The following is a 24001-nucleotide window of genomic DNA, read 5'->3' on the forward strand; positions in this document are numbered from 1 at the left end:
TTCTACAGTCTATCGAAGGATCTCGCGAGACGTAGTATGAATCTACATGCCAAGAATTAGATGTCTCGCAGTTGTATTCAGTACAAAATCCTATGCTTTGAAAGTGTTCCTTTGTAAAGCTTAAGATCTATACAAGGTTCACAGGTTCCTCTCGGTCACTTGTTGAATTGAATTAAATATAAGATTTAGGCCAAAAGCCAAGCACTGGGGCCTATGAGGTCATTCAGCGCTGAAAGGGAAATTGACAGTAAAAGATTTGAAAGGTGTAACAGGAGAAAAACCTCAAAGCAGTTGCACTATGAATCAATTGTTGGGAGAGAGTGGAAAGTAAGATGAAAGAAAGATAATATGAAAGGAAGTACAGTAAAAGGAACGAAAGGAGGGTTGCGGCTAGGGGGCCGAAGGCACACTGCAAGGAACCTTAAAGCAATGCCCACGGGGACTCGGTCACCTGTCAATCACATTTTAACTTTCCTCCCCAAAAGGCGTCGACAGAAAAGTGACAGGCGAGTCGGTGAGAGTCGTCATCCTCCTGTGGCTGTTCGTGACATTCATCGTCACCACCGTCTACCGTTCGAGCCTCCTGTCGCTGCTCGTCCTCCCGAGTGTGAGACTCCCCTTCAACAACCTCGACGAGCTGGCTAAGTCGGACCTTCCCGTGTGGATGCCTGCTGGGTCTTCGGTTGATATTGCTTCTAGGGTGGGTTATTATTATTATTATTATTATTATTATTATTATTATTATTATTATTATTATTATTCAGAAAATGAACCTCCTTCTTATGGAACAAGGCCACAGGAGCCATTGACTTGAAATTCAAGCTTCCAAAGAACACGGCGCTCATCAGGAAGCAAGGGAAGGTAAAGGGAAATACAGAAAGAAGAGATCTCACTTATTAAAAAGAAAAAATAAATTTAATTTATTAATGAATAGATAAGAATGTATTAAAATGCAAGGAGAACAACATTAGGGTAACAATGTATTGCACCTTTGCTTGAACTTCTGAAGTTCTAGTTGCGCGACATCCTCAGTGGGTAGACTCTTCCACAGTCCAACAGCGTGAGGAAGAAAGGACCTCTGGAACTGAGAAGTTCGTGAGGAATAAAGGACCTCTGGAACTGAGAAGTTCGACAGCGAGGCACCTTTACTGCACATTGATGCTGCTGGTCAGCGAATCTGGTCTCTCTCGGCAAGAAAAGATCAAGGATCAGCTTTGAATGTGAAAGATCTCTTAAAATACAACTTATGAAAAAGTGACAAACAAGAGACCCTCCGTCGATGGTCCGAGCCATAACCTTTTTGGTCACAGACTTTTAGATGGTTCACCACAGCCCTTGATAAGTCAGGGGTGTGAGTTTGAGTTCTCAGAAGCGCTGAATGACCTCATAGGTCCCAGTGCTTGGCCTTTGGCCTAAACCCTCTTTTCTATTCTGTTCTTTAGCTTGAGGATGAAAGTACTCAAGGAATACTTTTCTAACATAATGATAATTTATGGTGCCTGTGTCAGATTCACATATACTGATGTATAGCGTTTCATCTCTGCTTTATAATGTGTGAACTGACTAGAAAGCTTTTAACTGTGTGGCATAAATCTTGATATAATGAGTTGAAAGTAGGTCTGAACACTCGTTTCTGTGTGAAAACAGGGTCTGCAAAGGCTCACAATTAGTTTCTGTGTGAGAACCGGGTCTGCAAAGGCTCACAATTAAATAAATTAACCTTGATAAGCGCTCTTCTATATTTTGTTTACGTAGGCCTATCTGCTCCAGTTTCTTAAAAAATAACGATAAAAAGGCAACAAATAAAAAAAAGGGGGTTTAATTAAGCTTAAGGAATATTAACACGTTTGAACCTAAATTCTGCACACCGACCAATGAGCGTAGACTGTATATTCGGCGTCAACAACCTATAGATGTTGTAAAGCCAGTTTTAGTAGCCGTAATCAATCAGTCAGTTGCGCAGCCATACGCACTCCCACACAAGACACAAGTGCGCGTTTGATTTCCACTGTAAGGGGATCTATGACCTTTGTTCGCAGGTGGCTCCCAAACACTCAAGCCTGGAACCTCCACAAGACACAAGCTCACATTTTATTTCGACTATAATGGACCTATGACCTTTGTTCGCAGGTGGCTCCCAAAAACTCCAGCCTGGGACGCATTCAGAAGAATTTCAGGGACAAGACCGGTCCTCCGAATGTGCCAGTGGCTGTCAGGACAATGGCGAAAGGTGGCCATGTTATTGTCGCCCCTCGATCTGCTCTTCTGTACGTTACTCATGGGCTGTTCTCTAAGGTGAGATTCGTCGGTGCGCCTCACACGCGCGGTACACTGTAGGCAATTACTCAAGGTTCTTTGCAGCGTCGCTTCCTTAGGGCCCCCTACTGCAACCCCTTTCATTCCTTTTACTGTACCTCCATTCATAATCTTCCTTCCATCTTGCTTCCCACCCTCTCCTAACAATTGTTTCTTAGTGCAGTCGCAAAAGGTTTTTCCTCCTGTTACAACTTAAAAATCTTTTTACTCTCAGTTTCCCTTTCAGCGCTGAATGACCTCATAGGTCCCAGCGCTTGCTAGGCCTTTGGCCTAAGTTTGACATTCCATTCAGTTTGTTAAAGTAACAAGAAACCTTCTTCTTTCAGTCTGGAAAATGTTCCACCTACGTGATGGCTGAAGGATTCATGAAGACGTTCCTGCAGAGCCTCCTCTTCAGGAAGGGTTCGCCCCTCAAGGCCAAGTTTGATCCCATGTAAGTCTCAAGGGGCGTGTAGGTCTAATAAGTATACACACACACAAACATACACACATACACTCACAATATATTACCATACCCTCTGCTTCTTCCATTTAGAGAGGTTGACACCAGGAAGTGTTATAGTCTTCCAGTTCTGTGTAATTCTTTTTTTTTTTTTTTGCTTTAGGATGAAGTTGCTAGCCCCAAACCCATTTTTTTTCCAACCTCGATTTTAACCTCTACATTCATTGAGACGGCGAACAAAAAATTCCCCTGTTTAGTTGCTATTTCAAGTTTTACTCGCCACAAATTTTAAAATTTTTTATATAGTGTAACTCACCATTAGAATTCCCCCTTCGAGATATTTAGTGACTTACTCTGCAGTGTTAACTACTTGACTGCCAATATGATCAGAAGTCTCTGAATAAAAATATTTTTTTGCAATGCGAATTTACGTCATTTTTAGGCACTTTGTTGTTAATAAAATATTTTCTTTTAATCATGATGATCATTTTCATTTATTATTATAAGAGTCTTTTGATATTTTTGGACGAATTATCTCCTTCATAAAAATCTGTTTCGTTTTGAGACTAGACAGCTTTTAATCATCTATAAACCTTCCCACCAGAATCCTATAAGCTTTTAAAAGGAACCTGAGTTTTGCAAGCAAAGATCTTCCCATCCTTCTCCATAAGATCTTGGCATCCTTTTAAGCAGGACCTTCCATCCTTCTCCATAAGATCTTGACATCCTTTTAAGTAGGACTTTCCATCTTTCTCCATAAGATCTTTACATCCTTTTAAGTAGGTCCTTTCATCCTTCTCTTTAAGATCTTGACATCCTTTAAGTAGGACCTTCCATCCTTCTCCATAAGATCTTGACATCCTTTTAAGTAGAACCTTCCATCCTTCTCCTTAAGATCTTGACATCCTTTTAAGCAGGACCTTCCATCCTTCTGATAAGATCTTGACATCCTTTTAAGTAGGACCTTCAATCCTTTTCCATAAAATCTTGACATCCTTTTAAGTAGGACCTTCAATCCTTTTCCATCAAATCTTGACATCCTTTAAATAGGATCTTTCGTTTCTTCGACAGGATCTCGCGCCTGCGCGAAGCTGGGATTTTCACTCACGTCTTCAACAAAGTAGTCACCAACGCGACGGAGTGCTTGAAGGGTGTTAAAGCACAAGACACCTCACAGGCTCGTGCGCTGGACATGAAGGACTTCTTGGGGACTTTCATCATCTATTTTGGAGGTAAGACTCTCCCTCTCTCTCTCTCTCTCTCTCTCTCTCTCTCTCTCTCTCTCTCTCTCTCTCTCTCTCTCTCTCTCTCGTGTGCAGTCTTCCTTGACGTAATGTTACGTGACTGGTAAAGTTCGAAATATCAGGTTGTTCTGACCAGCAGTCCAAAGTCCAAAGGCTTTGTATAGAGAGAGAGAGAGAGAGAGAGAGAGAGAGAGAGAGAGAGAGAGAGAGAGAGAGAGAGACTGAAATGAGCATATAACACATAACAGTAAGTAAATTTCAGTATGTATGGTTGATAAGCAGTAACAGCGAGTGAAAATGATTTTGATGTGAATAATAAAGGAATGAATTTCTTTAGTTATGCATAACATGAAGGGAAAAAGGACAAGGAAAGAGAAGTGTCAGGGATGGAATAATCTTTTAAGTGATCAAAATAGTATTGTGAAAATAATAGTATTGTGAGGATTAGGGAAGCACACACTTTGGTAATAGAGGGAAGAGCAATTAGTGAACTAAGTACTATGCAAAGGTGTGTCTGTGGTCCGTCTTAAAAATTACAATATTGAGGCACCCCTCTTTGAAAACACTTTATTCATTCACTTTATAAGTACCTGATTTTCCTTCACTTGGAAGAATTAGGTCAGTTATTTTAGAAATTGTAGCTTCATTCACTTTACATAAGTACCTGGTATTTCTTCACTTGGAAGAGCTATACCAATTACTTTTGCCTAAATTTTGGGCCAGCATTAGAAATTGTAGCTGACTTCAGATAAGACTCTGAACCAGTTTGTGCACAGAAAAGGTGGTTAAACTGTTTGCACTGAAAGAGAAAGAAAGGGGTTACTATAACCTTTACCACGAAAGATTATGCTGAACCAGAAGATGAATAAGTATTGGCATGGAAACTTGAGTTAAATTACTGGGACCTTTTCCAAAAACTTGATCCATGCCTAAGTCAGAGGGCTTAGAAATCTGTCATTGGTGTAGGACATTGGTCAGTTTTGTCTTGTATATCTCTTTACTACTGCCCTCAATTATCGTGCAATTGGAACTAAGGAAGTTCAAGCGAAATGCAATGCATTACCACCCTAATTCTGTTCTCCTTGCATTTTAATACATTTTTATCTATTTAGTAATTTATTAATTTATTTTTTCCTTTTCAGTAAGTGAGGTCCCTTCTTTCTGTATTTCCCTTTACTTCCTCTTACTTCTTCCTAATGAACACCATAATATTCTTTGGAAGCTTGAATTTCAAGTCAGTGGCCCCTGTTGTGGGCTTGTTTCATATGAATAGGTTTCATCCTCTGAGTAATATAATAATAATAATAATAATAATAATAATAATAATAATAATAATAATAATAATAATAATAATATTATTCTTTGGAATCTGAATATCAAGTCAATGGCCCCTTTGGTGGGCTTGTTCCATATGGATAGGGTTCATCTTCTGAATAATAATAATAATAATAATCAAGAGACTGAATGTCTTAAATTACCTTAAAAGATCTAGAAGTTCGGTGAGATTGAATTCACTCCCCCTGATGTTTTTGTGGTTTGTAGATTTAGTGTCAGTGTGCCCTGCTCATTCTTCAGGTATGGCCGCCGCGATTCCAGCGTTTCTGGCAGAGTTGCTTATGCACAGATTCAGACGACGCTGAAGCAGAGAAAGAGGCCCAAGTGTTGGCAACTTCAGGGAACATCGACGGTCTCGGATACCTCTGATTAAGAGAAAATTAAAACAGAGTTTTTATGTTCCACTCTGCAGACATAGATAGTTACTGCCTTGTGTTCACGCTGTCCGTTCTCTTAACACAAGCTCACCTCACTAGACGCTTATCTGCATTGGAATTTTTTTTTTATTTTGCGTTTTTTTTCACACTTTTTATTTGCACGTTTTCGTGGTATCATCATTTATAATCGTCATTTTCATTATCTTTGTTGGTTTTGGTTTTCGGAGGTCCTTTCGGACCTCATTTTGGTCCTAATGGAAGGTCCTAGTTAGTTTTCTGAAAAGAAAACTATTTTACCGGCTTTGCTGTCCGTCCGCACTTTTTTCTGTCCGCCCTCAGATCTTAAAAAACTACTGAGGGTAGAGGGCTGCAAATTGGTATGTTGATCATCCACCCTCCAATCATCAAGCTTACCAAATTGCAGCCCTCTAGCCTCAGTAGTTTTTTTTTTTTTTTTTTTTTTTTAAAGTTAGCAATAATCGTGCTTTTGACAACCACGGCCGGCTGAGTTTCATGGACCTCGGCTCATACAGCATTATACGGAGACCACCGAAAGATAGCTCTGTTTTCGGTGGCCTTGATTATAGTATACGCTGTAGCAGACTGTACAGAAAACTCGATCGCGCCGAAGAAACTTCGGCGCATTTTTAACTTGTTTATTTAATTCTTGCTTTAATAGGCGCCAGTGAAATTGATAATTATAATGAATAATTTAACCCTTCACAAATTTAGGTAGAACTTGAATTGGTGATTTCGCGAATTCCCTGAAAATTTAGGGGACTTCGTGAAATCCCTGAAAGTTTAACAGTCTTTTTTATTATTACTGAGATTAATATCATTATGGAGTTTTGCTATTTTTAATTATCGTATTTAGCCTTCTGGACCTGACCTCTGTGACCACCTAAGGTCCCTAGCTGAAATTAGGTCGTCTGCAATCTGTATTCTTAATTGTTATTATTTTTAATATTTTTTTTACTATTATTTTCCATATAATTACTGTCATTACCATTATTATGTATTTATTTTTTCTGTTTCTTCAGCGACTGTGGATACTGCCGAATATTATTTTTATCATGTTATCTTATGTATCTACGTAGATTGTGTGTATTGTATTTGTATATTCTATGTATATGTCCCTGAGCTGAAGTAAAGATTATTATTATTATTATTTTTTTTTTTTTTTTTGTCAACCACAGTCATCCTATTCGTCTTGATGGTTCTTATAGTGTGGGGTTCCGGGTTGCATCCTGCCTCCTTAGGAGTCCATCACTTTTCTCACTATGTGCGCTGTTTCTAGTAGCACACTCTTCTGCATGAGTCCTGGGGCTACTTCGGCACCTAGTTTTTCCAGATTCCTTTTCAGGAGTCTTGGGATTATGGGTACAATTTCCACTGGCATATTCCACATCCTTCTTATTTCGATTTCCAGGTCTTGACACTTATCAACTTTTTCTCTTTCTTTCTCATTATTATTATTATTATTATTATTATTATTATTATTATTATTATTATTATTATTATTATTATTATTATTATTATTGTACTGCTGTGGTGGAACAGTTTCATTTGACTTAAAGAATGATAAATACGCAAATGGTCGGCCACGACAATCGTTGTACTCGATAATGTAATAAAGGTAATTCTTTCACTCGATTTTTTCATTATTCCAAATCACCCGTTTCTTCAGTTTATATATAATACGTTGAACTGTTGTCAAGTGTTCGCTGATATATTTAGACAGTTCCATCTTTGCCGAAATGTGAATAAAATATGAATATGGAGCGTTTATTTTATAAACCTTCTAAGTGCCAGCCAGTTTCTGATGATGAATACGTAGATTTATCGGTGAAAAATCATCGGTTAGTACCGTCAGTGCACCTCACGTGTTGCACCGTAGACATTGGAAGGACCTCCGAAAATCAACAAGGATGATGAAAATGACTATTATAATGATGATAACACGAAACGTGGAGATAATTGTGAAAAAAAACGCAAAATAAAATAGTCTTATGCAGGTGAAGCCGCGAATAGGAGAGGGTGCTTTGATTCATGGAAAGAAGCTGTGCAAATCTTGCAATCGTTGCAACTCTGAAAAAAAATCGCCAGTTCTTTGCAAAATCTTTTCGTCGGATATTTAGACAAACTCCCACTAGATTTAATTGCAAAAAATTCTTGCGGAATCAAATACTTATTAATTTACGATATTTATTTACTGGTCCTTACAAAATGTAGTACCGAATATTTTTTTTTTAACATTTTCTAATTATCTATTTATTCCCAGTTATCAATTTATCAATACACGTATTGATTTAATTCATTTCACGCTTTTCAGTAATATCATTAAATTTTTTGAACTGTGATGTAAACAATGGGCCTACTGGCTGACAAGGTTTTTGGGGTAGACAAACTACAAAGAAATCCAAAGATATTATGCCATCAATTACAATAATTATATATATATACACATATGTATATATATATATATAATTATTGTATGTATATACATACACTAGCAGATGGGGGGGGCACCTGGGCACGTTTCGCCCCCAATGAAATAATAACACTGAAGATTTAGGTAATAAAATAAATGGGAAAAAATAAAAAATCTATTATAGAAATATATATATATATATATATATATATATATATATATATATATATATATATTACATAAATATATATGTATATGTACTGTTGTGAACAAATCAAATATATATATATATATATATATATATATATATATATATATATATATACACACACACAAAAAGTGTCCTTTATAGTAAAAAAAAGAAAATCAGCAAAAACCCTTTACTAAACTCTAGTTACCAGGATAATAGCCTACACATTTCAAACCTAACCACATTCCAGTGAAAGATGTCCGCCATTTTGCATATGATTTACGACGCAACTGCAAAGGGAGATTATAAATTGCAAAGTCGAGTCTTCCTACTTTACCTTGAAATTGATAAAAAAAAAAGAAAGATACTTTGAGGTTTATAAGACTGATATTTATGAGGTCTTGATTACAGAGAGTGCTGAGTTTGGTAAGTCAGTCTCGACTCCCCTTGACACTGATGAATTGGGGGATAAGGTGACAAGGAGATGATTGCGTTGAAAGCTGTTGTTACAAAGAACGAGGTAGCACTGTACACGCGTATATGTGGTCTCCTGTAGTCCTTGACACCCGACTGTGTGTGGATCTGTAGTCTAAAATGGTTGTGTATATTCGCCAGTACTGTTTCTTTAGTATATGTATATTTGTGACTTCTAATGCTGTGTATCAGTCCTTCGTCAATGGCTTGGAAATAAAGTCGAAACCGGTCAGGACCCACACCCCGTCTCTTATTTTTCACCTGTGATAATGCGTGATAAATGAATCGTACAAAGTGATTATGATCATATATATGTATATATAAATTATATATATATATATATATATATATATATATATATATATATATATATATATATATATAATATATATATATATATATATATATATATATATATATATATATATATATATATATATATAATAATTTAGTGTTACCATTTCTCTTTTCCATGACTGTTTATGACTTTAATTTTACCAATTTATTTATATTTCTGTCCATTTATTCATTAATTTATCGTTTTTCTCTTCGAGTTAGTTTAAGGAAGCCTCTTTTTAGACAACTGGGTCGTAACACTATATTTAAGTTATATATATAGATGCATATATATAACATGTATATGTTTATATATATTTATATTTATATATATAAATATATATGTTTATATATATATATATATATATATATATATATATATATATATATATATAATATTGTTATAATCTTTCTACGTCTTCCTACAAAATTCCTTTGGACTTACTACCCTTCAACAATGCCTTATTAATCTGTCTTAACACTCAAATTCCAACCTTGTCTTCCTCGATGAATATCAATTGCTTCTTCAATAAAAAATCAAACCATTTTCGTGGCTTCGGTGATTTGGCACCACGTTCATTTTTAACCAATCACGTTGACGCTTCGAGTCACGTGACCTCGCACCTCGTCTGCGCGCGGCAGAGATGGAGGGTGCGCCTCTGATGGACACCGTCACCAAGGCCTATTGACCTTGACCTTTTCCGTGCACTTAAATTACGGGTCTTTATCACACGTTGCTCCCAGGTCTATAGACCTTGCGTTGCTCTTTCAGAATGACCCTGATGTATCGTAACTTTGAAAATATTAAAGACGATACCAGTAATGGTTACGGTAGCGTCGTTACGTTCCTTATTTACGTTGGGTATCGTAAATCGCTCTTAGAATTTTACAGTAGCTTTTTTGAGTAAATAGGTTTATATATTTTTTGCGTGGACATTCATTGCTAAAAGTGTTCACAAACAGCAGAGTAATTAAACAGAAATAAACCATTGTTTCTAAACCAGACTTAGCAAAAAAAAATCTATCTGAAGAAAGTTAACTAAAATAGCTTCTGAAATTCTTTGTATTTGTTCCTGTATATATTTTTTTTTATTTTGTCTTTTCCTTGTGAGTTATTTCAGTTATGGGCATGTAACCACGTGCATTTGTCTGTAACTCCTTTGTTATTTATTATTATTATTATTATTATTATTATTATTATTATTATTATTATTATTATTATTATTATTATTATTATTATTATTATTACTATTCAGAAGATGAATCCTATCCGTATGGAACAAGCCCACCAAAGGGGCCACTGACTTGAAATTCAAGCTTCCGAGGAATATTATGGTGTTCATTTGAAAGAAGTAACAGAAGGTAATAGGAAATACGATATTAAAAAAGGAAAAATAAATGAACAAATTAGTAAATAAATAGATAAAATGTAAGTAAATCATAAAATGCAAAGGGAGTTGCTTTAGGGTAGGAATGCGTTGCATCTTCGCTGAAACTCCCGAGGTTCCAACTGCACGTCATCCTCAGTAGGGAGATTGTTCCACAGTCCAACGGTGGTGAGGAATAAAGGACCTCTGGAACGGAGAAGTCGTGAGTTAAAATTCTTTCTTCAGGTGCATGGACACTATGGACTCAACAGTGAAAATAAAAAAAATTAAAACGCTGTCATTATCCAAGTACATTTTCGTGACAATATACGAACTTACGAATACAAATCAAGGATATCGTTGCTTGCACGCAAGCGGTAGATAGATTTAATGTGTCTTTGAAGGCAGGCAAAAGGAACTTCGCGATGGAGTGAATTTTTTAATTTTTCTCGTTTATTGCTTTTTTTTATCTGATGCTTAGGTTTATGGGTAGAGGATGAAATTATTGCTTCTCTCTCTCTCTCTCTCTCTCTCTCTCTCTCTCTCTCTCTCTCTCTCTCTCTCTCTCTGACTTTACTTTCTAAAAGAAATTTCTCTCTCTCTCTCTCTGTGAATTTTTATCTCTAAGAGAAATTCCTCTCTCTCTCTCTCTCTCTCTCTCTCTCTCTCTCTCTCTCTCTCTCTTTGTGACTTATTTATCTCTAAGAGAAATTCCTCTCTCTTTCTCTCTCTCTCTTTGTGACTTATTTCTACGAGAAATTCCTCTCTCTCTCTCTCTCTCTCTCTCTCTCTGTGACTTTTTTTACCTCTAAGAGAAATTCCTCTCTCTCTGTCTCTCTCTCTCTCTCTGTGACTTTTTATCTCTTAAGAGAAATTCCTCTCTCTCTCTCTCTCTCTCTCTCTCTCTCTCTCTCTCTCTCTCTCTCTCTCTCTCTCTCTCTCTCTCTCTCTCTCTCTCTCTCCCGAGCAGGGTTATAATTTTCGAAAGCTGGTCTGCAATTAGATAAATATTCTGTAAGAGAGTTAGGATTCGTGATAACTATCGATTCAAATACCTGCGGCTCTGAAGGGACATTATTGTCAATGGAGTTCTCTCCCTCTCTCTCTCTCTCTAAAAAAAAAAAAAAAATTACCTCTAGTGGAATTCTCTAACAAAAATAAGCGGTACTTCTAGTGGAATTCTCTCTATAAAAAACAAGTGTGCCTCTCTCTCAAAAAAAAAGGACTTCTAGTGGAATTCTCTTTTTAAAAAAGCAGTACTTCTAGTGGAATTCTCTCTATAAAAAAAACAAGCTCCTCTCTCTCCAGAAAAGGACTTCTAGTGAAATTCTCTTTTTAAAAAAAGCAGTACTTGTAGTGGAATTCTCTAAAAAAAAGCATTACTTCTAAAGGAACTCTCTAAAAAAAACAGTACTTCTAGTGGAATTCTCTAAAAAAGCAGTACTTGTAGTGGAATTCTCTAAAAAAGCAGTACTTCTAGTGGAATTTTCTAAAAAAGCAGTACTTGTACTGGAATTCTGTAAAAAAAAAGCAGTACTAGTGGAATTCTCTTAAAAAAGCAGTACTTCTTGTGGAATTCTCTAAAAAGAAGTACTTAAAAAAAAGCAGTACTTCTTGTGGAATTCTCTTTAAAAAGCAGTACTTCTAGTGGAATTCTCTTTTAAAAAAGTAGTACTTCTTTGTAGAATTCTCTAAAAAGCAGTACTTCTAGTGGAATTCTCTTTAAAAAAGCAGTACTTCTAGTGGAATTCTCTTTAAAAAATCTGTACTTCTAGTGGAATTCTCTCTAGAAAAGCAGTACTTCTAGTGGAATTCTCTCTCAAAAAAGCAGTACTTCTAGTGGTATTCTCTAACAAAAAGTACTTTAGTGGAATTCTCTAAAAAAAAGTACTTCTAGTGGAATTCTCGAGGAGAAAAGTACTTCAAGTGGAATTCTCTCTCTAAACAAAAACATTAGTTGTAGTTGAATTCTTTCTAAAAAAAAAAAAAGTGCTTCTAGTGGAACTCTAAAAAAAATGCACTAGTATTTTTTTGTCAGTGCTGCAAATCAAGGGATTTTATTGGTATAGTTTATTGTTATACTAAGGTGGTATTAAGTGATGTTTATTATATAAGCAAAGTGTTAGGTGACTTAAGTCGGTTGATGTTGATTACATTGGAAAATGTCCTCTAAGTTATTGATGGTGAAACGTGTTAAGTGACTTAAGTGAAAATGAAAACAAGGAAAAAAAATGCCCCCAAGTTTCTTCAGCGCAATCGAGTTTTCTGTACATTGCATAATGCTGTATGAAACTCTCAGCCACGGCCCGGTGGTGGCCTGTGATGTTGGCACCCATAGCGGTGCCAGACGCACGATCATGGTTATCTTAAATCTTAAATAAAATCAAAACTAATGAAGCTACAGGGCTGCAATTTGATATTTTTGATGATTGGAGGGTGGATGATCAACATACCAATTTGCAACAGCCTACCCTCAGTAGTTTTTAAAGATCTGCGGGTGGACAGAAAAAGTGAGGACAGACAGACAAACAGCCATCTCAATAGTTTCCTTTTACAGAAAAGATGGCCCTAGGAATTCTTCCCCTCGGTGCAAGGAATAGATGAATATCGAAAACGAAGGACAGAACCGAAGTTGAAGCTACTTTCTTATAACAGTTTCATCGAGGTCCTATTACCCGTCATCGGGGAGCAATTTCAAGATGTCATCATTCCTGTCAGTTTATGGCTGGCATCTTTGGCATTTTATTATTTCATGAGGAAGGAGGTGTTGTCGTTATGATATACTGTCTCCCACGCGTCGAACTTCAGATTATCGAACGTGGCTTATAAATTGACAAAACTCGTTTGCAAGTTTTGCACATCTACCTCCCTGGCATGAAGGACTCAGCGTAAGATTTTGATTTAGTTTCATTCCCTCCGGCGATGAGACCGGTACGGCAGTCCTCGCGAAAGGTAAAGGGTTTTAAATGTATATCTCGTTAATATATCAAGATTTAACATGGCAGAAAAGGTATTATACTTATGTCTGTTTATCCAGCTATTTCAAGGATTAGAACGTGTCCTTAGTACGCGCTGGCATAATATTTGGAGGCAGACCGGTACCAGTAGACATATTTATCGTCCAGCCATTGGGAAGTTATTGAGAAACGCGATCTTCTAAAACATTTTGCAGCTGGGACGGCTGGTTCCAATATTTTTTTCTGTCCAACGGGAGCTCTTCCCGCAAGGCTAATAGGGCGTCCCCCGGTCTTAAAACTTTCCTGGACGAAAGATACCTGATTCCATTTCAGATATCGAGAGCTCTTGGTCTTTTGGGAGACATTAAGGTGGGAACCTACAGTTTTATTCTTGGTTTGTTTTCCTGTTGAATAACATTAGCCTTCTCTCCGTATTTCAGTAACCAATCTAACAACGCGAGTACTACTATCTCCCAGTTTCCAGCCGTTTGTGAAACTAACGCTAATTTTCACCGGCAAGTGGGTCTTTAAAAGACTCATGCATACTACTTGTGACACATCAATTCTGAATTGTCATAATTATGTCCAGGAATTTTCCAGTGCGTGTGGATAAAATGATTCCGTACTTCACATGAGCTCGGGTGATCTGTTACGCCCAGCTGCAACCTTTTGAAATGAGCCTCTGTCTCCATTGACCAGCCTTGTGCACTTCAAAGACTCATTTGAGGAGCGTAGGCAAAAGAGAATTAGTAGTTCGTTTTCTTCTTCTTACGTTGAAAGTGACACCTGACACTCAATACGAACATTCCTAATTACATGTGTCTTCAGACAAAGAGGAAAGCTACTCAACTGAATGGTTCGAGGTAACCAGCAGAGCTCCCAAAATTAAAGGTAGAAATTAAAAAACAAATTATTTTGAGGTTTGCCAGAATGCTGGGCCCTACATGAAGTCTTGAGTTATGCTAGATGAACGCGAACCATCTGTAGTATATTGTGGTAAAGTTGGAATTAACAGTGCAATTCTCATTAACTTTGATTATTACCCAAATAGTCACTTATTCGCTCGCATTTGAGAGCATTTGTATTCACTGGCGCGACTTGATAAATGTATTATTATTATTATTATTATTATATTTCCGTAGATGAAACCTATTCACATGGAACAAGCACACAGAGGCCATTGGCTTGAATTTCAAGCTTCCGAAGAATGTTGGTTTCAACCTCCCACCAGAGACCCCACACTGCAGCAGTAACTGATCGTGATATAGAGCCAGTGATTTTTCATCGCCCTGAAGAAGATGCGAACCCGCGACATCTGAATGGCATGCCACGACAGTAATCACTATACCAGCAAATAATTCTTGGGTAACAGAACTTTTTTGTTTTTCCATTTTTGACATAGTGGTCATTGGGTTGTTGAATCTCTTATGTACCTTTCTCTCTCTCTCTCTCTCTCTCTCTCTCTCTCTCTCTCTCTCTCTCTCTCTCTCTCTCTCTCTCTCTCATCAATGTCACATTCATATCCTCTTGCAAAAAATAAACTAGGCTAACATAACTGCCATAGAGGAGACCTGGCTCAACAATCCCGTCATACATTCCCACCTTGGCTTCCACAGATCCTTCACAAGTCTCCTGTCAATCTTTTCCACACATCCTGCTACCATCCTTTGCTTCATCCTGCCATCATCTGTTATAGTTACTCCCAAAGCCTTGTGAGAATCAGCCTCTTTCGTTTTTCCACCGTTCTTATTAATAGTCATAGATTTATCCCCCGTAGGGAAATAGTGTCGTCAGTGCATCTCACGCGGTGCACTGTAGGCATTACTTCAGGTTCTTTGCAGCGTCCCCTCGGCCCCTAGCTGCAACCCCTTTCATTCCTTTTACTGTACCTCCGTTCATATTCTCTTTCTCCCATCTCGCTATCCACCCTCTCCTAACAGTTGTTTCATGATGCATCTGCGAGGTTTTCCTCCTGTTACACCTTTCAAACCTTTTACCGTCAATTTCAGTTTCGGCGCTGAATGACCTCATAGGTCCCAGTGCTTGGCCTTTGGCCTAAATCCTATATTCTGCTCTGTTCTGTTCATAGATTTATCGCCTTGTTTCATTTACCCTCGTATTCTTATTGATAAGGACATTTCCTCTAGACCTATAAATGTCTTAAAACGTCTTGTTTTAATGACTTGTCTCAGAAACGCGTTTTCTTTCCACAGGTCCTGTCGGCATGAACACGAATTCTTCGAGATGCTTAGTCCTGGCTACGATAGTTGTAGGTAGACCTTTTTATTTTATGACAGTAATAGTAATAGCAATTCATAATAACGATATTATTTTTATTATTATTATTTATTTTACATATATTTACTATATGATTGTGGATTTTTATTACACATTATTATTATTATTATTATTATTATTATTATTATTATTATTATTATTATTATTATTATTATTATTTACTAAACAAAGCGAACTAGTACATAAGTATTCCAAATTGAGGTACCTTGAAATTATTATTTCAAAAACCAAACAAAAAGATTGAACATATTTATTAAGAGTTCAGCTTTGATTGATAATAGCGATATTATTATTATTATTATTATTATTATTATTATTATTATTATTATTATTATTATCATTATTATCATTGTAGTATTTACTAAAAAAAAGCGAACTATTACTTAAGTATTCCAGAATCAGATACCTAGAAATTATTTTTCAACATTTCAAAACCCAGGCAAAAAATTCGAACATATATATTAAGCTTTTGCCTAATTTTTTTTTATTTACACCTCTCTTCAAAGTGGATGCCACATATCCTCGTCGACGAGAAAGCCAAATACCCGAAAATCATTGGAGGAACCATGTTGGAGGTTTTCGAGATTTTTGCCAAGCATCTTAACATATGGTGAGGCTCTCTCTCTCTCTCTCTCTCTCTCTCTCTCTCTCTCTCTCTCTCTCTCTATATATATATATATATATATATATATATATATATATATATATATATATATATATATATATATATATATATCTATATATATTATATACACATATATATAATCATATTTTATATGTATAGAATCTCTCTCTCTCTCTCTCTCTCTCTCTCTCTCTCTCTCTCTCTCTCTCTTATGCATACAGAATGAAAGTAGCATTGACAATTGTTCATATATTCCTTTCTTTAAAGTTTGATGAATTTCAGTGTCTCATCTCTCTCTCTCTCTCTCTCTCTCTCTCTCTCTCTCTCTCTCTCTCTCTCTCTCTCTAAACAGCTACAGGCATTACATGGTCAAGGATCAGACTGCAGGCTACAGGCTTCCCAACGGCTCCTGGACAGGCGCAGCCGGCGAAATCCTTCGAGGGGTAGGTACTAAGGAAGAAGGTCATACCTTAATGACCTTTGATCTCAAGGTCCTTTCTCAATTACCTTTGAAATCGAGACCATTGTAGTCTTCTCCCGTAGGGGGCTAGTGCCGTCAGTGCGCCTCATACTGTGTACTGTAGGCTTACTTAAGGTTCTTTGCAGCGTCGGCGTCCTTTCCTTTTACTGTACCTCCGGTCATATTCTCTCTCTTCCATCTTACTTTCCATCCTATCCTATTGATTCATAGTTTTCAATCCTTTTTTCCTGTCACTTTTCCTTTCAGCGCTGAATGACCTCACATGTCCCAGCGCATGGCCTCTGGCCTAAATTCTTCCATAATTACCTTTGATATCGAGATTATTTTAACATAGAATACTGGTATCATAATTGCAATCATTATCATTATCATTATTAATTCCGTTGATTTTGTAGATTACAGAACTCTGAATATCAATCAGGAAACCTCTCTTTTCTTCCGTGTTCCCGGAACCTCCAGGAGGCCGACATGTCAGGCCTGGGACTCGCTGTAACGAACGACCGCTTCGCCGACTTCTCCGTCAGCGAGTTCCTCTACCAGGACGAATACACGGCCACGTACGTGCGCCCGACCTACGAGGCCGACTTCAGCGGATTCATCAAGGGGTTTACGCCGTCGGTGAGAGAGACATAAGAGGTCTTGCTTTCTAAAGCAAACTTGTTTTCTGAAGTTCTGTAAAGATCTGAACGTTACGTAGATGTGTTGATGCGAAGAATGAATCTAGAAATTTTATTTAAACAAAATTATGAAGTCAAGATATTTCTCTTCTGTCCTCATATGAAAAAAAAGACTTCAAGTGGACATCATTTTCATATGTGTATATACACGTGTTAAAGACAAATAATTATATGTACAGTATTATTCTATAAATGCATATAACACACTTGCGGACATATATTATATATATATATATATATATATATATATATATATATATATATATATATATATATATATATATATATGTAAGTAAATATATATATATAAAACACTATATATATATATATATATATATAATGGTATAACTATACATAATGATTGATTGTAAGATCTTTTAACTGTGGAAAACAGAAAAATTTTTTTTCTTATTATTATTCATCAGTATCCAAATTAAACGAAAATTCAGGCATTTTCCTTATTCCTATCACATATCTAATCTTACTAAGAAAGTTATTATTACTATAACTGAACTGTTCCTTCCTTATTAAAATATTTCTGTACTATATAAGGTACATAAAGCAATCGCATGACTCAAGCACATACTTAATGGGACTTACTTTTGGTCGGCTGACGATTGGCTAATTAAAGAACCATTATTGGATTATAATGACAAGCCCCTCTCCACAACAGGTCTGGACGTGGATCTTAGTGACGTCAGTTGCATTCACGACCGCCATGTTCTTCGTCCTTCTGGCTAACGAGAAAATTAACGAACACAGGTAAGAACTGACCCCTCGTTCTCCAACTAGCTGGATAGTTCCTGGGTGCCTGGTTATAACTGCTCCCCCGTGGGGAAGTAAAACCTTCAGTGCATCTCTGGTAGTGAACTACTGTATAGGCATGCAACCCCTTTCATTCGTTTTACTGTACCTCCGTTTGTATTATCTTTCTTCCGTTTACTTTCCACGTGACGCTTTCCTAACAATTGTTTCATGGTGCAACTGCGAGGTTTTCCTCCTGTTACGCCTTTCAAACCTTTGTACTCTCAAATTCCTTGTCAGCGCTGGATGCCCTCGTGGGTGCCAGCGATTGTCCTTTGGCCTAAATCCTATACTCCATTCCATGATAGTTAACTGCTCATATTGCAAAGTTTCACTTGAAATCTGATGATCTGAAGTATGACCTTGCCCTGTCACTGCCTTCAAGAGGCCATCAAAAACTAAAGATAAATGTTTTGTGTTTTCTCGTGGCAGAAATGACCTCCCCAGGAAAAGCAATGGAGCTTTGATGACAGAATCCTGGCTGTGGACTCTGGCGCCTCTCCTGGGACAAGGTAAGATGACTAGACACAGGAGTAATTTTTATCATCAGTATTTATTAAAAACGAGTTAAAATTCACGTGGAATAAAACTTCGACAGAGGCAGTAAGTCACAAAGAAAAATGGTCGAACACTCATCTCAACTGCCCAGTCTACTGAATTTTCCTAAAGCCTGCCTTTTGACTGATCGTATAAGGGACCATACCGAATGGTCTTAATATAAAAAAACATAATTATCTATCAACCTGTAAACTGTTAAGTCAGTCTTTTCATTTGTAAAAAGAACGCGTACTTTCTCCTGTTATTTCTGAACTGTGTATTCGTTAACCTCATCAAATTTAAACTGTTTTTCTTCTTTGCCACTTTCATCGCTAATAGATAGTTACCGAGATATTGGTATCCAATTACTGTATATAATAGCTGGCCCCCTAGGGGGGTAGCGACGTCAGTGCACCTCGCGTGGTGTATTGTAGGCATTACTAAATGTTCTTTGCAGTGTCCCTTCGGCCCGTAGCTGCAACCCCTTTCATTCATTTTACTGTACCTCCACTCATATTATCTTTCTCCCATCTTGCTGTCTACCCTCTCCTAACAGTTGTTTCCTAGTGACTCTGCGAGGTTTTCCTCCTGTTACACCTTTCAAAAACCACCTACTCTCAATTCCTTTCCAGCGCTGAATGACCTCATAGGTCCCAGTGCTTGACCTTTGGCCTAAACTCTTATATTCCATTCCATTCCATTCCTGTATAATTATTTTAAATAGCGTGTATTTCCATCTGGAGCCATATTTAGTACTGAGTTAAATGCTGTTCAATGTGCTGACCCCCAGTGTACATTAAATTTGTGGATAATGTCGAATATTCGATCGCCGCCCATTGCCTGTGTGAGGTAGTTGGGGGTAGCGCCGTCAGTGCACCTCACGTGATGCACTGTAGGCTTTACTCTTTAGCACCACTCCCACCAATTTCTTCCTTCAGTCTTGCTGTCTAGCCTCTCCAGCTGTTATTTCTTTGAATAATAATAACTGTTCAAATGAACGAGAAAAAAAGTAAAGCAAACACGTAAGTAATTATGGGCACCAAGGTCTATAGACCTTGATGGGCACTGTAAATAATACCAATCAATTAAGCACACAAACAATTGCTGTGGAGAATGGAAGACTTTGGCATGATACAAGTGTCCACAGAAGCAGAATATTATCAACACATGCGAAGGAGAACAAAGTTTGAAGATGGCCCTCCCCTTGTTTTCTCTCTGTTCTTTTATCCTAAAATACAACAACAAAATTTATATAGTTTTCCGCTACTTGTCCCTTCTCGTTTATTTCTTTTCAGAGAGAAACGACAACAGATGTATTCGTGTCTGCTCCACACTTAAATCCGCTCATCTGCTAATCAGATTCTCTAACTCTCTTCCCCAATAAGGCGTCGACAGAAAAGTGACAGGCGAGTCGGTGAGAGTCATCACCCTCCTGTGGCTGTTCGTGACATTCATCGTCACCACCGTCTACCGTTCGAGCCTCCTGTCGCTGCTCGTCCTCCCGAGTGTGAGACTCCCCTTCAACAACCTCGACGAGCTGGCTAAGACGGACCTACCCGTGTGGATGCCTGCTGGGTCTTCGGTTGATGTTGCCTCCAAGGTGGGTCGCTCTTAAAAATTGTGCCTACAGGCTATTAGTTAGTTCACACTGCCCTAAAATAGAAGACTGCAGTATCTGCAAAAATACAAAACTGAGAAAAATGGTAGATTCTGCCGTTTCCCCTTGCCTTACTACTGATTTTGCAGATACTGCAAATGGGACCCCCTAAATAAAGCATTGAAGAATCATTCTGAAACTACAGTAACTTGTGTATTAGTGTTTCACGAGCCCAATAAGTGGCATACTCAATTTCGACAATTTTGCAGATACTGCAGTTTTCCGTTTTAGGGCAGCACAGTTCACGATAACAGTCAGAAGTGTGTCAGAGTTTTCAGAGTAGATTAATGTCATAAGGAAATCATACAGTACAGACTGTCTGTTCATAACATGAGACTAAGGGACTTAGGAGCTACTCTTTCCGAACGCCTTTATAATTCTGAGGTATCAATTTCACTCTATTGAAAATAGCAAGTAACTCGTTATCTCTTGTCTGAATCTAAGTATGAGTGTTTTTTCATCACTTGGCATAATAAATGACCAAGAATTCACTTAGGTCTGAGCACATTTCAGGGTGAAAACTGCCTTTATGATTATTTATGGGCATACAGATTAATTTACAAAAGCCATAGTTCAGTTCCTCAGTAAATGAAATTAGTTCTGATTATGCATCTAGTCCAGTATCTGAAAAACGAATAGAAGTCAGTAACAAAGTGGGATCAGTTTAGATAAAGCAAAATCACTGCTGTTTGAATCTAAATTCTTTACACCCATTAATGTTTGCAGCCACTCACTCTTGCACAAAAACAAACTAATTTTTTATGATCAATGTGAGGAATCTATGAACTTTTTCGCAGTTGGCTCCCAAGGACTCAAGCCTCGGGCGTATTCAAAGGAATTTCAAGGATTCCGGTGGCCCTCCAGATATACCAGAGGCTGTCAGGACCATGGCCATGGGTGGTCATGTTCTTGTCGCCCCACGATCAGCTGTTCTCCAGATTACTCATGGGTTGTTTTCAAAGGTAAGGTGTGACTATGATTAACTCTAGAATATACATACGGGCAAATTGGATAAAAATGTATATCCATATTAGTTCTTTACTCAAGATATAGTTTTGTGCTTGTGAATCTAGATCCAAACTAATTGGCAAGCAGCCAGAGAACTGGAGAAAGAGTCATTGCTTGTAGTGTGACTGACAGCATGGCAAGTCACCAAGACTTATTCAAAATAACAAAGAGGTCTTTCAGACGGGGAAATGCACCACCTACGTCATGGCCGAAGGATTCATGAAGACGTTCCTGCAGAGCCTCCTCTTCAGGAAGGGTTCGCCTCTCAAGGCCAAGTTTGATCCCATGTAAGTCTCAGTGGGAATGTAGGTCTGAAAAGTATACACAAACAAACGGAAGTAGAATTAAATGAAGAGAATTTTCTTTCTTGGGTGAGACTCATATATGCAAATAACAGAAAGTAAGCTCCCTAGTAACATATTAGTCTTGCTGGAATTATGAATAAGCAATAACCTTACTTTTAACAGCTTGTGGGTCTGAGTCCCACCAGGGAAGGGTGTTTCTTTGTTTATTTCCATTTCGTATTCAAGGCTTACAGTGAAAAGTATATCAAAATAGTCACGGGCACATTTATCCTTTAACTTATAAATCAAGGATGAACCCCATGATAAATCAAGGATGAACCCCATGATAACAAAAATTACTCGCTTCATATACACACACAGAGGGCTCATCAGGAGTGCATTAAACCCACCTACACACACTGCACCGTTTACCTGCGTCATGTGTACACTTCAGCTTCCTAGGTATAAAGGCTCTCTGATTCAGTACAGTACCTCCTCCCACCTAAAAAATCTTCATGCAAGTCAGTAACTGAAGGAAAATATTTGCTAGTTAACCCTTTGAGACTGTGATGACTTTATATGGCGTCATCTCATTTGTAACCTTGAAATTCTGATGACGTCGTCACCTGACAAGTTTCGGGAATTTCACTTTGTTATTCTGACTTTACTTTTTATTATATACCCTTTTTTGAGCACACTACAATAACGCTCAAGTATTCAGCACAAAAATAACTCCAAAACCATTTTTATACCGTGAAAAATAAAATCACATCGAGCAATATAAGAAAAGGTGTGCAATGTCCATAGCCAGAGTGTGGTTTGACGCAGACGGGTCTAGAGCCCACCACCCCAATCTCAAAAGGATTAACTCCACAACATTAACACTAACAGTCTAGTGTCTTGTCTTTCACCGTCTTCAGAAATTTACATAAACCAATAACTCCATCAATTCTCTTTGGATAGCTTAGAATCATTTATAAATTTTATTCCGGTTACCTAAGTCTGTGTCTTAATTCTTGTTATCACAATAGTTCGATAGCACAATGTAAGTTTGTGGCACTTGGGGACATCTCTTTCAACCTATCTTTTTTTATCAGAATCTTGTATCCTAAGGATAAAGAATTGGCTTTACAGTCGAGGTCGTCCATCATAAAATGTTACATCCTCTAAGTCCTTTAATTAGGACTTATCATATCCTTGGCAGGATCCTACGGCTGCGCGAAGCTGGTATCCTCACCCACGTCTTCAACAAAGGGGTCATCAATGCAACGGAGTGCTTGAAATCAGTGAAATTAGGAGAATCTTCACAAGCCCGTGCACTGAATCTCAAGGACTTCTTGAGCACTTTTATCATCTACGCTGGAGGTAAAAGTCAAATCAATCAATCTTTTTTTAAATCTTTAATTGGAATCTTTATTATCTTGTCAGCTGACTGGTCAAGTGAGCCTCTTAACTCTAGTCAGGTTGTGCTAACCAAAACCTACAGTCCATGACTTTGGAACAAATAGGCAAAGGGATTTTTAGCTCTTCACTGTTTTTCTGGTGACCCACATAACCTAGAGCCCAAAAGAATTCCAAATTAGGCCAAGTCTTACAGAAACAACATAATTTTTTACAAAGATTAAGGAAAATAGCGTTTATTATGAAACAACAACTTGTACTGTGCAATACAGGAAAGGCTTGATGTCAGGGATTTCTTCTTAAACCTTCACTGCTGTCCATTGCATTTCAGTTGGTCAACAAACAGTGTTGTAGAAACCGTACCAGACCTTGCATTGATCGATTGTTGTAATGTTTATCTGGGAATTTGCATCATTCCAGCCTTGGCTTTGATAAAGTCTTACTGTTATAACCCATTCTCAACCCTTGATCCTTGCCTGTTAAGGCGGCGCCGGCCTTTGCTAAATGGTGTTCTTGATCATTGTGAAAATATAATAATTTGTTTTAATCTTTGTTGTTGCGTTGTTAGTGAATTATTTGAAAGATCTGTACCGTAGGCTAAATCAACTCTCTCTCTCTCTGTGGATATTTTTAATGTAATAAGCCTAATGCATTCTCTTTTCCAGGTATCGCCCTTGCAGTTCCAGCATTCATAACTGAGGTACTTCTGTACAGGTTTAGACGACAACGCAGCAAAAACAAGCGTCAGAAAATAAAATGA

The 24001-nt window shown here is 37.6% G+C and overlaps 2 protein-coding genes across 2 annotated transcripts in view; both read left to right on the forward strand.

Moving 5' to 3' along the window:
* The window catches only part of LOC136842387 (glutamate receptor 1-like), a 28437-nt gene extending 22727 nt beyond the window's left edge, over nucleotides 1-5710 (forward strand). Inside the window, exons 8-13 of the mRNA XM_067109644.1 lie at nucleotides 486-700; nucleotides 2131-2295; nucleotides 2643-2749; nucleotides 3830-3990; nucleotides 4590-4620; nucleotides 5578-5710. Of these exons, the coding sequence (XP_066965745.1) occupies nucleotides 486-700; nucleotides 2131-2295; nucleotides 2643-2749; nucleotides 3830-3990; nucleotides 4590-4620; nucleotides 5578-5710 (812 nt within the window). The remainder of the gene's footprint in view (nucleotides 1-485; nucleotides 701-2130; nucleotides 2296-2642; nucleotides 2750-3829; nucleotides 3991-4589; nucleotides 4621-5577) is intronic.
* An 11631-nt stretch (nucleotides 5711-17341) lies between these two features.
* LOC136842388 (glutamate receptor 4-like) lies at nucleotides 17342-24001 on the forward strand. Its single transcript, XM_067109645.1, has 9 exons — nucleotides 17342-17491; nucleotides 18224-18312; nucleotides 18787-18866; nucleotides 19682-19783; nucleotides 20277-20491; nucleotides 21346-21510; nucleotides 21689-21843; nucleotides 23045-23205; nucleotides 23907-24001. The coding sequence occupies exons 1-9, from the start codon at nucleotides 17342-17344 to the stop codon at nucleotides 23999-24001; spliced, it is 1212 nt and encodes a 403-aa protein (XP_066965746.1).

Source organism: Macrobrachium rosenbergii, chromosome 10 (assembly GCF_040412425.1).
Source record: "Macrobrachium rosenbergii isolate ZJJX-2024 chromosome 10, ASM4041242v1, whole genome shotgun sequence".
In the NCBI taxonomy this organism is placed as follows: domain Eukaryota; kingdom Metazoa; phylum Arthropoda; class Malacostraca; order Decapoda; family Palaemonidae; genus Macrobrachium; species Macrobrachium rosenbergii.

Excerpts from the sequence above, each read along its gene's own strand:
- LOC136842388 (XM_067109645.1), top strand. The coding sequence starts at position 17,342 with ATGTCAGGCCTGGGACTCGCTGTAACGAACGACCGCTTCGCCGACTTC. Across the intron at positions 20,492-21,345 it reads CGGTTGATGTTGCCTCCAAG|TTGGCTCCCAAGGACTCAAG; the intron begins GTGGGTCGCTCT and ends ACTTTTTCGCAG. Across the intron at positions 21,844-23,044 it reads AAGGCCAAGTTTGATCCCAT|GATCCTACGGCTGCGCGAAG; the intron begins GTAAGTCTCAGT and ends TATCCTTGGCAG.